This window comes from Trachemys scripta, chromosome 6 (assembly GCF_013100865.1).
Source record: "Trachemys scripta elegans isolate TJP31775 chromosome 6, CAS_Tse_1.0, whole genome shotgun sequence".
Lineage (NCBI taxonomy): Eukaryota > Metazoa > Chordata > Testudines > Emydidae > Trachemys > Trachemys scripta.
Window position 1 is genome coordinate 103,391,373 of NC_048303.1, and position 15,279 is coordinate 103,406,651.

General features: G+C 43.4%; 1 protein-coding gene across 11 annotated transcripts in view; it reads left to right on the plus strand.

The window, feature by feature from the left end:
- MPDZ (multiple PDZ domain crumbs cell polarity complex component) overlaps window positions 1-15,279 on the plus strand; it is a 129,510-nt gene that overhangs the window by 67,366 nt on the left and 46,865 nt on the right. For 8 of the 11 annotated variants that reach the window (XM_034773148.1, XM_034773147.1, XM_034773149.1 and 5 more), the window contains 4 exons: window positions 717-1,001; window positions 2,294-2,420; window positions 7,818-8,016; window positions 12,163-12,204. In XM_034773148.1, coding sequence (XP_034629039.1) covers window positions 717-1,001; window positions 2,294-2,420; window positions 7,818-8,016; window positions 12,163-12,204 — 653 coding nt within the window. The remainder of the gene's footprint in view (window positions 1-716; window positions 1,002-2,293; window positions 2,421-7,817; window positions 8,017-12,162; window positions 12,205-15,279) is intronic. The other 3 variants (XM_034773153.1, XM_034773154.1, XM_034773156.1) reach the window with 1 other exon arrangement.

Here is a 15,279-nt window from a genome sequence, read left to right on the forward strand (position 1 = left end):
CTGAGCCCTGTCGTCCCCCCTGCCCTGCTCTGTGTATGGTGTAAAGGAGCGAGGGGGAGGGGGACACCTTCTCCCTCACACCACCCCCCGCACAGCAAGCAGGAGTCTCCCAGGAGCAGCTTCAAGGCAGAGGACAGGAGCAGCACGTTGGCAGTGGCGGGAGGGACAGCTGAACTGCTGGCAATTGATAGCCTGCTGAGCGGCTGCCACACAGGGAACTTAGGGGAGCAGGGAGCTGATGTGGGGGCTGCTGGTCCACCCTGGTTCCAAGCCCCCATCAACTAGCTCCAATGGCTGCTCTTTCTGCAAGCAGTGGACAAAGCACGAGGCTGCCAAACAACGTTATAAGGGAGCATTGCACAGCTTTAAACAAGCATGTTCCTTAATAGATCAGCAACGTAACAACGAAACAATGTTAACCGGGATGACTTTAAGTGAGGAGTTACTGTACCTAAAATAATCTTGCAACCCCCTAAAATAACCTTGCAACCTTGCTGCAACTGCCTTTTGGGTCAGGACCCCCAATGTGAGAAGCGATGGTCTCCCCCCGTAAAATCTGTATAGTATAGGGTAAAAGAACACAAAAGACCAGATTTCACCTGGGGAGACCAGATTTCACAGTCCGTGATGCATTTTTTATGACTGTTAATTTGGTAGGCCCTAACTATGTAAGATCATTAATTTTTTTTCTCACTATTCCTGATTCTGTTTAACAGGGTGTTGGTGAAGATTCCTCAAATGCCTCAATTGATTTCCGACCATCCAACAAGAATCTATACAACATAGATCTAATCCAGGGAGCGGAAGAGAACCAATCCTTAGAGGACACGAGCATGGTACCTGCTGGTGGTGTTTCCAAAAAGGATCCTCTGCCTTCAGATATTTCTGAGAAACTTGCTGAATATGAAAATATAGCTGCTTGGATGGAACCTCAGACGTCAGCCAAAGTTGCACAAAATACAAACTCTGCTATCACAGTGCACCCTGACCTTACTGGAAAAGTAAAGATCCTGTTGTATGGCTTTTATACAGAGAATATATATTTACATGCCATGGTCATTGTTAAAAATCAACATTTGCTCACAACTACTTCCTGGCAAACATAAAGTTATTTCTGGGAGTCAACTATGGTATCTCATAGCTGGATTGTGACTTTAGCAACCCAGGAGTAGCCCCGTCAGGTGATGTGGCCCAGAGACACATGCCTGCAGGGCTGTCCCTACCCAGATGCAAAGTACGCAGCTGCGTAGGGCACCAGGAAATTTGGGGCACCAAATTTCCTGGTGCCCTACGCAGCTGTGTGCTACTCCAGCCCCTGCCCCGTCTCTTCCCCATGGCCCCACCCCTGCTCTGCCCCAGACCCGCCCCACTCCGCCCCTTCCTACTCTGTCCCGGCCCCCCCCCCACTCTCCTGAGGCCTGCAGCAGGGCCTTGCCTGCACTTACTGGCGGTGGGAAGTGCAGTGACCCGGCCGCAGCTGCCGGTGAGTGCAGGCGGGCGGTTCCTCCCTGCCCCCCAAGCCCACTCCCTCTCCCCATGGAGGCATGGGGGCCCCCCACCTCTCCCCTCTGGGGGGCTGCATAGGGCCCCAGAATAGCTAGGGATGGCCCTGCATCCCTGAGTCACAGTTCTTCCTCTCTGTCCTCCTTGCTCTGGGGGAATGGAGGAGCTAGTAAAGGAATTCATTGCTGGCCTGTAGCAGCAATAAATCACTACCACAGAAGCTGGGCAAATAGGGGAACTGGAGCCAAGGCTCTGTGTGATTTTAATTAAAAAAAAAGATAAAATAAAAAAAGAATAAATTGCAATTTCTTATTAAATTAGCTGTTATCTGACATACCAAACTCACGAAAAAACACAGAAATTGGGCTTGTTTTTGGCTTAATTGGCTTGTTGGCTGCTTGTTGGCTAGTTTTTGGCTTGTTGCTTGTTGCTTCTTTTTTTTTTTTAATTGGTTCTCGGCAAGCAGGGGCAACGGGGGGGAGAGAGTCAGGGGTGCACAGTGGGTCCACCACAGTTGCAGACTGCACACTGGGGGGGGATCTAGTCACATAGAGTGTTGGGGTTCTTACGGATTGGCTTGTTTTGGCCTTGTTTTGAAATGGGATTCACATGATTTTTGGCTTATTGTGGAAGTCGGGGTGTTTATTTACCGCATGAAAGTTGGCAACTATGGTTGTTATTCTTAAAGCTTGGCTTTTTGTCAAATATTTGTGATTTTTACATCCATGAAGTTCAATCATATTTTGAACTTGCTGTTTTGAATGGAAATGTTGTTTTTCTTTTGTATTAGGATCCAGTGTATTTAATGGAAAAGAGCTACCTGACATCTACTACTGAGGGAAGTTCCACAATCCAAAATACACCCGAAAACATGCATGAGAAGACTATCACTATTGCAAAAGGCAATTCAAGTCTAGGTAGAGTATCTGATCATTGGTCTGATTGCTCTTTCTCGGCTAATATTTCCCTATCTGTATGGTCTGTTGTCTTCACAGTTTTCAGCCTACTCCAGTTACTGCTAAAGATCTTCACTGTAGTATAGTAGGTGTACACTTCCCTTTATACTCTGTCCTCAGTTCATTGTGAGTTCTGGAAGCTGATGTTACCTCATCAGTCAGTCAAACTCCAATAATAAAATAAAAATCAACAATCAAAAAAATGAAGTGCTTGATAGTCCAACCAAATATATATCCTTCTAATAAATCAAAAAATGGAGGAACTTCTACACTGAAATGTTTTGTCAAAAAAATCTAATACTTTTTAATATTTTTTTCTTAGTTACCATCATTTATATTAACTGATTTAGATGGAATCAAATAAAGCTAAGGTCATGACTGAAACTTGAGGAAACTAAGCAGTTTGTATAATCGCCTATCAGGGTTGAGGCGTTCTGCACTGGAGCATGAAAAGGACTTTGGTTAAAGGACTCTGGGCCAGATTTTCAAGGGTATTTAGGCACTTAAGCATAGAGATACGTATGATTTTCAATGGGCCTAAGCAGGTTGAGCACCTAACTCCTATTGATTTCATGTGACTTCTGTTTTCATCGTTAGGTGCCTAAATACGTTTGAAAAAGTTGCCCTTTGTCTCTCTAATGGATAATACTTTGAGTTCAAAGACTCAATAATTGTTAGGTGGTATTCCAGACTTTATGGTCTTATGTTTATCTGGGATGTGTTTATGGTCTTATGTTTATCCTGGGCCTAAGGACTGCACCCACAGTATGACAAGACAGTATGGAGTGCTCCATTGTCAAGTTGAAACACCTTGGGCTAGATGTACGCCGCCCTTCAGAGGCCCTGCAGTGGGGAATGGACAGTAATCACTCCCTGCTCCATTTGGTATGTCCTGTATAAGGGCCATCTCAGCCCCGGCACCTGGCTATGCAGGGACTACAACCAACATGGCCATTCCCTGGAAACAACTCAGCAGAAAAGAGGTGGAGCTCCATCCCCCTCCTCCCCCCGCCCCAGGCATTGGCCAAAAAAGCTGGCTGGCTGCATGGAGAGGGATGTAGGCTGCCCCCCTTAAAGGTTGTGGTAAAGTATTCCCTTTACAGTGCATCTAGTCCAGAGGTGGGCAGACTTTGGCTCCAGGGCCACATCGGCGTTGCGAACTGTATGGAGGGCCGGGTAGGGAAGGCTGTGCCTCCCTAAACAGCCTGGCCCCCGCCCCCTATCCGCCCCATCCCACTTCCCACCTCCTGACTGCCCCCCTCAGAACACCCGACCTATCCAACCCCGCCTGCTCCTCGTCCCCTGACCGCCCCCTCCCGGGATCCCCTCCCAAGATCCCCACCCCTAACCACCCCCCCGGGACCCCACCCTCTATCCAACCTCCCCATCCCCGCCCCCCGCTCTCTGTCCCCTGACTGCCTTCCCGACCCCTATCCACATCCCTGCCCCCTGACAGGCCCCCTGGGACTCCCACGCCTATCCAACCCCCCCGTCCCCTGACTGCCCTGACCCCTATCCACACCCCTGCCCTAACTGCCCCCCGGGACCACACCCCCTATCCAACCGCCCCTGCTCCCTGTCCCCTGACTGCCCCAACCCCTATCCACACCCCCGCTCCCTGACAGCTCCCCTCCCCCGGGACTCCCACATCTATCCAACCCTCCCTGTCCCCTGACCGCCCCCTGTCCCCCGGGACTCCCTACCCCTTATCCAACCCCCACCCCCTTATCATGATGCTAAGAGCAGCAGGAGCTCACAACCCCACTGCCTGGCCAGAGCCAGCCACGCCACCCACGCTGCCCAGCAGGAGCAGTGGGTCAGAGCGCTGGCGGCGCGGTGCGCTGTGGCAGTTGGGGGAGGGAGGGGCGGGCAGAACGGTCTCACAGGCCATAGTTTGCCCACCTCTTATCTAGTCAATCACAGGAGGCACTGCGCCACTCTGAGACAGAATGGCTTATGGTGTTCCCCATGGGGCAGTGCAGCTCTGGACTGCCCCCAAAGTAGGACACAATGTAGCCCTGTGTAGTCATTTCCTTCTAGTTAGCTAAATAGCTAACAGTCATGTATTGATGATTGAAGCATGTAGGGGGAGCTCTGGCCTGCCATCTTTCTGCTGAGTTGTTCCTAGGAGAGGTGTATCTAGACAGCTGCCCCGGTGCCCCTTCAAATGCAGATGGTATGATTCTTGATATCCGTTACCCAAGATGTGCAAAGATGGGTGGGGAGCTATTACTCTCCCTGCTCCCCACCATATAACTGGAGGGCACAATGTAGTCCAAAGTCCAGCCTTTGCCAAGAATAACTAAGCACTCCATACTGGCCACATGTACTGTAGGTGCAGTGAGTAGGGTCAGTAAGTTGCATGTCAGTGAAACATAAACATAAGAACACCCAATTATATATGTATATGTAGTCCAAAGTTAAATTGCAAAAAGTTGGAATTTCTTAGTAGTAGTATGTATGATATAATGTGAAAATAAAAGAATCTAGCTTTTGGCCGTCCCCTCCCCCTTCCCCTTGCAATCCCTTCTTGTTCTGGACCCCTGTGCTGCTGGGGCCTGGCCAACGTTTTGCACACATGGCTGCACTGCTTTTAACTTTCACTTTTAGTAAAGGAGCTAAATCAAGGGCTGTATCATAGTGCTGAAAGCTGCAGCTGTGTCAATTATTTCAGTTGAGAACTGGCATTTTGTTTCTTTAAATGGCATCGGTCTTGGCTTCAAACTCAGACACAACACTGTTAGCTTGCGGTTTAATTAAAAAAATGATGTTGGGAGAACTGAACGCGTCAGGTATAATGAAAGGTAAGGTGTCATTACTCTGGTAATATATTAGTGAAAGTTGTTGATGCACCAGCAGTGGCATTTAATTTTTTCTCTTCGCTTGTACTTTTGAAGTCATAGATGTGACATCCGACATGCAAGTAAAGTTTAATATTGATGTGATCTCATAGGTAATGGGCCAAATTTGTCGTTGGTGTGATTGTGTTGATTACAGTGGAGCTGGGCCCATTTACCCAAGGGAGGAACTGGGTTCATACTCTAGAGATATATTTTGGTTGGCACCCTGGAAACGGGTAATGCCCACAGAAAGGAGCGCACACATGCTGCCTGTGTTCTGGCTGAGTGCAACTCAACACAGAACTACATGTGCATTCTGTTTCTACTAAGAATAACCCATGCAAGTGGATCTCCACAGAGATTATTGCTGGATGAGGGAGTGTATGAGAATAAACATATGGATGATGCCCCCAGATCACAGCCTATGCTGGCCATCTGTCATATGTGCAGCATTTGCTTTGGACATAACTAACCTAGGAGGCAGAATAAAGGCAGCTGACTTCTGTCACGTACTCCCACTACTAGCCAGGGGGTAGAAGAATTTATGAAAATCTAAAGCATCCTTTCCTCTGGGCGATTTAGATTAAAATACAGATGTACATGTTCATTGAGACAATCAGAGAACCTGCCCAGAGCTCAAATTACCTGCCAAAGGTGAGTCCTCTACCCCAAATAACCTTATGTCTTTCCTTCTGTTTCATTATTAAATGCCCTGAAAAAGAGATGGGCTTTGCAGTGTGCCTGGGAGGTTAGTAAATCTGGGCCCTGGCATGCCAAAGCAAGGAAGAACGTTCCAGAGTTCAGGGCAGTGCCCTGCTAGCACTCAGGAGGCTCCAGCTCAGTAGCCTCCACCGATCTCAATGGCAAATGGGGAGAGAGAGGCGGTTTCATGTAATCAGGAGCCACTAATAAGAGCTTTATCGTTTCTGGCATGAGGCCATGCACAGGACAAGCCGGTATTTGGCCTATTGTTACTTGTTTCTTTAAATCATTATAACATTTCCCCCTCTCAAAATGCGTTTCTCACTTTTTATTTGTGAGTGTGAAAGAACCTTTATGGTGGTGCCTATAGGTGCCCAGTTTTGTTTACCTCACCGTTTATGCCTGTTTTCAAAAGCCCTAGGGCTGTAAGCAGGCTGAGTATAACTTTAATGAGTGTTCCAAGGTCTTGATGTGCTGGGCAAAATTTTCAGACTTTGGGTGCTGGCTCCTATATCTACATTTAGGCCCCCCGGTTTGCTTTGCAGAAGCAATGAGATCCTTTAGTTCCCACTAAAGCCGGTGGGAGCTGGGGGTAGTCAGAACTCTAAAAATCAAGTCCTTTTTATTTAGGAGGCTAAATATGGATTTAAGAGCCTAACTTTAGGTACTTATGTTTGAAATAACTTGATGTTAACTAGCACACTTTGTGGTAGTCTTACTAAGAGGACAAAGACAGAATTGGTGAAGGTGATAGTATTAACCTCCCATCCCTAGAGGTTCATTGGTAGTGCTGAGTAGAAAGATTGACCTGCTGTCCTACAGGTACCTTTCTTTTGCCTATTCTGTGTATTATTAGAGAAAGATGGCTCTGGAGAATGATAGTCAGGTACTTTTCATAAGCACTAAATATCCTCAAAAATAAAAAATAGAAAAACTCATATTTTAAAAAATACCCGAACACACAATCATATTTGAAATCCTTCAGTGAGTATGAGTCAGAATCAAACAAAATAGTGAGCGGCATCTGTCTTTCCTTCTTCCTGTAGTGAAAGGAAGATGGAAACAAGGATTGACTGTAATTGTAGGCTTATAAGGTACTGCTGTGACCTAGCTAAAGTGTATATAACTGACCTATGATCTCTCTCTCTCAACAGTACACGCTCTAACCTAAATCATAAGGCACTACTTGATCCAGTGTCCATTGAAATCAATGGGAAGATGCCCATGAACTTCAATGGACATTGGATCAGGCATTCTGTACGCACCAAGAATTTGCTGCTTAGTGTTAGGTGTATTGATTTTCTGTTCCTATTTATTGATCCTGACTTTGTTTCAAACCTCAGGGCTTGTGTTTTTTTTTTGTTTTTGTTTTTGTTTTTAAATCCTTCTCTAATATAATTAAAACAGATAAAATTACCTTTAACATTGTGTTATAAAAAATCTAAGACTGATCGATCTGATCATGTTTAGAAGCAATTTATATCTCTCGCACTCTAGCTTTTTTTAAATTTTTCTTTCTCTCTATTTTAAATACCACTACAATCACATTTTTCGTTTGGTAAGAAACTTCAAAAATGAATGTCTTTGTGTAGGGGTTGTGACTGCTGTTCCTGCCCACAGGCTGGAATAGCATCTTTGGACCTGCAGAGTGCATTGAATCCTGTTCAGCAGACCCAGATGTAGGGGGTGGAATCCACATCTCCTGCATCTGCATGCTCCATTAGTGCCCAGTGCAGGTGGAATGTATTTCACCTTATACACTCTGTTCCTTATTTATATATATACAATAATCTGCTCCATGCCTGTCTTATAACAGGGATGACAGTAAGTTCCAATAAAGACGGCTCGGGAATGATAGTCCGCAGCATCATCCATGGCGGTTCCATAAGTCGTGATGGACGAATCGGTGTGGGGGATTGTATTCTGTCCATTAATGAAGAGACAACCACTAATTTAACCAATGCGCAGGCCCGGGCTATGCTGAGGAGACATTCACTCATTGGACCTGATATAAAGTAGGTAAAGCTAGGGTAAGAGTTGTGGTGGGAAGGGACTAGCAGTCAAGAAATATAGTCTAAGTCAATATTCTAAACAAGACAGGTTTGGGGGGAGTTTTTTCTTCCTGAAAATTAAAGTCATCATTAAATTGGGGCTTTATATGATTGAAAGTTGAAATCATTTGTGAAAGGTTTTGTGTGTTTCCTTTGCCACTATCATCATTGCTCTGCCTGTCTTTATTCAAGAACAAGGTAATCAAAACCTTTTAAAAGAGCAACTTTCTCAAATCAGGCTCATTCAAGTCCCAACATTTCTATTTCTATCAAGAAAATAATAAGACTTTAGTTGGGGATTTGTGATTCTGAAATGTGAATTGTTCTTGCCATGGCATAAGTGATTTTGTTTGCAGAATATCTTTATAATGAGCTCATCTTTGCTGGTTGCCTAACAGAAAGTATGACACATGATATTAATGCAGAAAAAGAACATTGAAAGGATAATTTTCAGTACATCTATGACAAATGGCAGTTTTCTGTTGATACGTAAAAAGGAGCTACTATTGTAATAATAGCACACCAAAGAATGGACTTTTTAGAATTTGCATGATTTAATACAGGGCTTGAAAAATCCACTTGCATGTGGCGAGTAAGTGGTGTCCCCCCCCCCATATATTTTGTCAATTCCTTCAAACTCCAAGCTTTCATTTAAAATGAAATTGTGTGTGTAGTTCTTATGGTTGTGGAGATAACCCTCCAAACATGAACCATCTGTAAAGGGATTCAGTGATGTCTTCCTGAGTCTGCAGAGACCAGGCTCCAGAACCTGTGCTGCTGCTGCTGCTCAGAGCTTTGCCAAGCTGATCAGTCTTGTTCGTTTTCTGAACCCCGGTGAAATTGACAAGCATCAGATCAGTTTCATTTCCATTCCTGTGTGGGGTGGAGGGGAAGAAAAGGCATTGTCTGTACTACAAAAGTACACTGGTTGAAGTGAATTGATTTAAAACTCAGTCTAGCAAAATCAGTGCAAACCCCTAATATTGACACTTAAAACCTTTAATCTTTGCTTATATTGAATAAACATAAATGGGTAATTTGCTGACATAAGCTAAATCAATGCAAGCAAGGGTTAAATCATTGTTAAATTGATTTGGTGTGCTTCTCTAGTACAGACAAATCCTCAGAGGGTATGTCTATGCAGCCCATGGCACCCAGCCTCCCAGACTGGTTGTCTGACTCTGGCTTACAGGGCTCATTCTACTATGCTGCAAATAGCTTGTGTAGACAATGCTTTGAAGTTGTGGCTTGTCCTCTGACACCCACCACCCTCCCGAGACTTCAGAGCCTGAGCCACAACATCTACACCTCTATTTTTAGCACGACTGTGCAGTCCCTACGAGCCCATGTCTGTCAACCTGTGCGTTTCCTTTGCTATCATCAGCATTGCTCTGCCTGTCTTTACTGGAGAACCAGGTAATCAAAAGCTTTTGAAGAGCAGCTGGGAGGCTCATGGCCATAGGTTGTGTAGACAAACATAGCAGCCCCAGTAGCATTAATTGGAGATATTCATGGTGGGGGCAGGAGAAGGGAGGGAGATGTAAGAGTTTTGAGAGAATGAGAGGGTTAGAGTAGAAGAGCCTCCCCCAACTCCACCCCCCCCACACACCTTCCAGTCACAATCAGAAGGAGAGGGGAAGGGTGGAGCAGTGTAGCTCTCCCACCCACCCTTGCATCAGAAAGATGAGACTAAAGATAGACTGCTTCTTTCCACAGCAACCAAAGAGAACTGGGAGCATCACTAGCATTTGATAAGAAAGATGGACCCAAGCATGGTCAAGGAGAGCACCCTGCTGGGAACCCAAGCACACCCCTCTTTCCCAGCATGATGCTGGAGAAGAGAACATCTGGGTGTTGTCCTTGAATAGTGCAGGCTGCCCATTTTTGTATGAATCTTTGGCTAGTACATTTAATCCAGTGATTGTTAGGTGTCTAAATAAAATTTAGGGGTAAATGGGTCTGTGAGCAGGTATGAGAGGAGAGGAGAGGGAAAGATGGATCGGATTAGAAAAGAGAAATTGACATAAAGATTTTGAGGGGAGAAGTGGAAAGGGGGAAAAGAACAGAACATATCTGAGGGAGTAGAGAACACGTATGAAAAGAAGGAGAGAGAGAAGGAAAAGGGGAAACAGTTACTTAAGGCAATGCAGGAAAATACGCATCAGGATCTGTGGTAAGAAAGAAAATATGGTGTAAAGGGAGAAAGGGAAATGAAGATATAAATAAGGCAAAAGATATGGAAATACAATTTAAAAAGTAGTGAGCAAACGGTTGACAATTAAAAGAAAATTAAAATTAATGGAGATATGCTATCTCCTAGAATGGGAAGGAACCTTGAAAGGTCATCGAGTCCAGCCCCCTGATTTCACTAGCAGGACCAAGTACTGATTCTGCCCCAGATCCCTGAGTGGCCCCCTCAAGGATTGAACTCAACCCTGGGTTTAGCAGGCCAATGCTCAAACCACTGAGCTATCCCCCCCTTAAAGCACATAACAGTTGTATTGCTTTAAATTGCAAAGGACATGGCTTGGGGTCAGCTGTGGCTTTGGGTGCAGCTATACCAGGATTTTTTACCCTGGTTATTTCTTGGCAGTGTGGGAGGAGCGGACTTCAACTTGTAGAAGTACCATTGATACAGGTTTTTGAAAATGTATTCGGTAGGCTAACTGGTAAATGTAGATGTTAAATGAAAATTTGATGTTGTAGTCAGGGTGGTTGTAATTCTGTCAGAGATTTGATGGATGTAGCAGTGTTCAGAAAATTTCAAAGAAATAGGGCATTTGTCATTATAATTCTGAATATGTCAAGTTTTCATTTGACATCTACACTTACCAGTTAAGTCTGCTTAATAAAACTTCACAAGTTGAAGCCTGCTCCCTCCACTGCAAAGAAATAACAAAATAAAAAGCCAAACCCTGCTGTGACTTCACTGGGAGTCTTGTAGGAGCAAGGACTGCGACATTTGGCTCAAACGACTCTGGTTTTGCTCTTGTTACCCTCTTTTGTCAGTACAGCATCATTTCTCATTCATTTTACACTGTCAAGAGCACTGTAAAGTGCCAGAAAAACACTGAATTACAGTATCACAAAAATAGACCTGGATTTTTCTGCAAATGTCCAAACTGGAGAGCTCTGATTATGCAGAACTATAGTGATTTCTGATTGCTGAACAGGGCGCATAGCCTAACCCATATCAGTCTGGAGGCTAGTGAAAGTATTCTGCACTGCCATGCAGGAGACCCTAGTGGTTCAATGCCCAGTCTTTCAGGCTAACGTGTTAATAGCCTTGTGGGAGGCAGCATGCTTCGCCTATGGGGAGAAGAATCAAATCATTCCCATCACAGTCTTGATTAACTTACAGCATATAGGCCGGGGGCTACACTGTAGGGCCTAAAATGTGAAGTTGTTGAGGCACTTTCCTGTACCAGGTGACCTCAGTGTGGAGTTGGGTGGGGCTGAAATAAAACTATTTCAGTTACAAAGTTGCATAGCATATTTTATGGGGAATATGATTTGTTGAAAAACCACCCAAAACATTTGTATTGTGCACCTATTGCAGACCTCAACTTTGTTTTATTTTTATGCAAGGATATTTGAGCTTCAGGAGTTCAAGACCAGGCAGTTTGAATTCCAGGTTTCATTTTTTTTTGTGTGGAAAAACAGATGTGTGGCCTTGCCAGAATGCATTCTGTTTCACTTCTCACTCCACCTTGCCAGAGGCTCTTATATTTCTGTAATAATAGCCAGGGTTTTTTGCTCAGCAGCAGCTGCTAGTAACATCTGCCAGATAATTACTGAGCTGAATCAAAATTCACCTGCCTTAACCTAAAGTGTGTGGATGAATTCCTGATCAAGGAATAAAAGATTGATTGCAGTTCCATTTTTCCATGCTTGTTAATAATCACTGCTATAGACACCAATAAAGAGCAGATGCTTTCCGGGGGAGGTGTAGATGGAATGTTGGTGGAAGGGGTAAAAATAAATAAATAATAAATAAATAGAAGCTCACACTTTTAACTACATATGTATGCAACTCACATTCAGCATGAGACACTGACATTTGTTAACACCATTGTAAAAAGATGCTGCATCGTATGCTTCACATTCTAGATCTTCTCCAGCACCTGCTGATGATCAGGCCCCCTTTTATGTGTGAGTATCGGTGATTCAAAAGCTCATTATGGCTCTATGTTGCAACTTGTGTGTGAATCATTTCATGCTTTTATAACATCCAAAATGTCAGGGATGTATCCAGATATAGGTACAGTAAATATATATATGGCTTTTAAGCATGCAGATTGGAGCATACTTCCTCAGACTGTATTAAAATTTCTGAAAAATTGCTGATTTTTATTTTGCTTTATTTCAGTCTTATTATCCATGTAGAGTGTATCCAAATAGCTTGTGTGTAAGGGGACAATCATTGGAATTGATACATATATGGATGTACTGATATCTGGATTAATCTCAGTGTCATATTTTCTTTGGCACTAATGTTTTATTTTCTCCACATGTAACAAAAAGGTTTGGTATAGTTATAAAATAAACTGTATGTTGGCTACAGTAACTTGTCCTTCATTACTCAGTTTGTTTCCTCTGTTAGTGTTTAAAGGTTTTTGTGTGGCTGTTTGACCAAGCATGCAATTAATGTTCCTTTTGTACTGCATGCGGTGTTGTGTTTACGAAATGTTTTCATATCTACACCATTTGGTGTTTCCATTGTCACTGCTTTCTTTGCAAAGTGCATGTTAATTTTTTTTTTTTTTTTTTTGCATCTCATCAGAAAGGAAATAGCAACATTTTCAATATAAAACTGACTGTTATAAAGGAGAGGAAGTTATTAAACTTTGACATTTTAACCTCTTACAGATCAGAAATACAATGCATCTATAATTCACTCATTTACCCTTTTTTCTCTGATTTGTATGTCCTCTCTATTTCCCCACTCCCCTCCCCCTCCCCCCAGCAGTTTGTTTCACTTCTCCATCCTTCTTCCTGACCACATTTGGGAGTAAGTTTTAAAGCTGGTGTCAGTTTCTCCTATGGACAAGCCTTTTCAATGTTGGAGTAGAACATTGTTATCTTTATTTCTGTCTCTCCGCACTAAGAACTACAGTGGCACAGTACCTGGGAACCCTCACAGTCCTGGGCCCCTGGTCACCGATGATTTGATCATGCAAGGTACTGAGCAATTCCAGCTCTCACTGGAGATGGCAGTCAACATCTTTCAGAGACTAGCAAAGAAAGCAGCCCCAATAAAACAGGGCTTTTAACAGAGCTTTGCTTTGTTAGGACATTGTACTATATGCTCTCATGCAGAGCCTCACTCCATACAATGTTGGTTATTCCACTAGATCTAATTCTATAATTTCATTTGAGTAACATGGTGTAAATATAGGGAGAGGGGGGAGGATTCTAAATGGTACTTACATTACAGTGGAACCTAGCTAATGGCAGGAATGACTGGGGAGCTGATTACAGATGGCTGAATTTTGTAAAGTGTTGATATGCTAATCGCATTAACCTCCCCGCGCAGAATGTAACTTTTCATCTATGACAAGTATAACTTAGTTTTTTATTCCAGCTGATACTTTCTGGTGTACTCGCAAATATTCTGTAGCATATTTTGTAAAATAACTGAAGCCTTTATAATCGGCTACATAAAAAACAAATTTGCAAATGGACACCTCTATCAAATCTTAGCTGAGAAATGAGAAGAGAGAGGCAGGTTTTGTGTGCAAATGATAGGGTGTGTGGATTAGGGCAGTTTAAATTAGCAAGGTTGTACTGTATTTATTTAAGTGCATTCAAATTACGTGTTTGCGTTGGTATGTTTACTGTAGACAGAGGATTGTCTTCCTTCAGACACATAAGAATAGCTCCCACTGATTTATATCAGTAGGATTTGTTTATGCCTATCTCAGGGCAAAATTTGGACCATATTGTTTATATAAAACATTATGATGGAATTAATTAGGAAGTCTGGCTTGCCATGTTCACATTTGCAAACATAATGGTGAAGATAAGAGACTTGTGAGACTTATATGGATGTGATCCCTTGAAACAATATATTGTTGTTGTTTTTTCTTTTTAATCTGGTCTTTTAGGTCTTGATTCTTGGGTATGGGTGAGCTCTTGGTAGAAGACTCCAGGGGAGTGATTCACTTAATATGGAGAGCCGGATAATGGAGGCTCCAATAAACAGGGTTCTATTGTGTATCAATAAAACATTGTGTTCAACTGATACCTGTATATATTGTGACTAGGGAAATGAAAGTTCAGCATTTCATTTTAATCGTGGAAAAATGGCGATTTTTATGTTGTTTATTATCGGAGAATTTGGGTGTTTTTTTTTTTAATCACATAAAACTAGTGATGTCCTACTCTTGAGGAAATGCCAGTAGAAAGGTGTGGCATTTCTCTGAATGTTTTGTATTGGCATTTTGTGTTTCAGAACTGAAAAGCACTCAGTAATTGGCACTAGTGTTTGAATGCGGGCATTTACATGATGGCCCAGGCACAAAAAACTACAGGCCTTAGGAAATAAAACCAAACAACGTGGAGGGTGGGAAATTGGCTGGAATTTCAGCCAAAGGGAAATGATTTTATTGAAGAGGATTGTGTAGAAGAGGCATTATTTCTCCCTCCCTCAGTGGAAGCCCCTTGTGCATTTTTGAGACACTTTGATTGTGTGGTGGGGACTGGTGCATGCCTTGTCAGGGACAGTGGAAGGGGCTTTTCTTTGCCATCAATTTTATACCCCAAAGCTGTAGGTTGACAGCATTGTTTTATGTAAGTTCTTTCTACGTGCTCTTCCCTTTGCTCCCTTATCATGTGCAGTTGAAAACCAATGGGAGCACAAGATAAGGGATACTTTTGTGGAGTAATGAAAAGGAATTGGGCTTCTATGCAAATACCCCAGCCCTGTACAGATACACAGAGTGTTGCAGGATTTCCTTCCTCATGGATCTTGGGATCTCTCTGCATTTGCCAGGCTTTGTCTCCATGCCCATTCTGTGGGGGAATAAATTGCCTTCCCTTTCCCATAACCAGATGATTGGCAGGGTAGACCTCAGTTTGAAACTAGTAAGTTTTCTTCCAGTGTAGGACAAGATCTGGACCAAAACATTTTTGTTTTCTGGAACTTTTAAGAGTTTTGGGGGGGAAATGGTGGAAAAACCCACTATTTTTTCCCCACTAAACAGTAGGAACAAGAGACTGTGATTC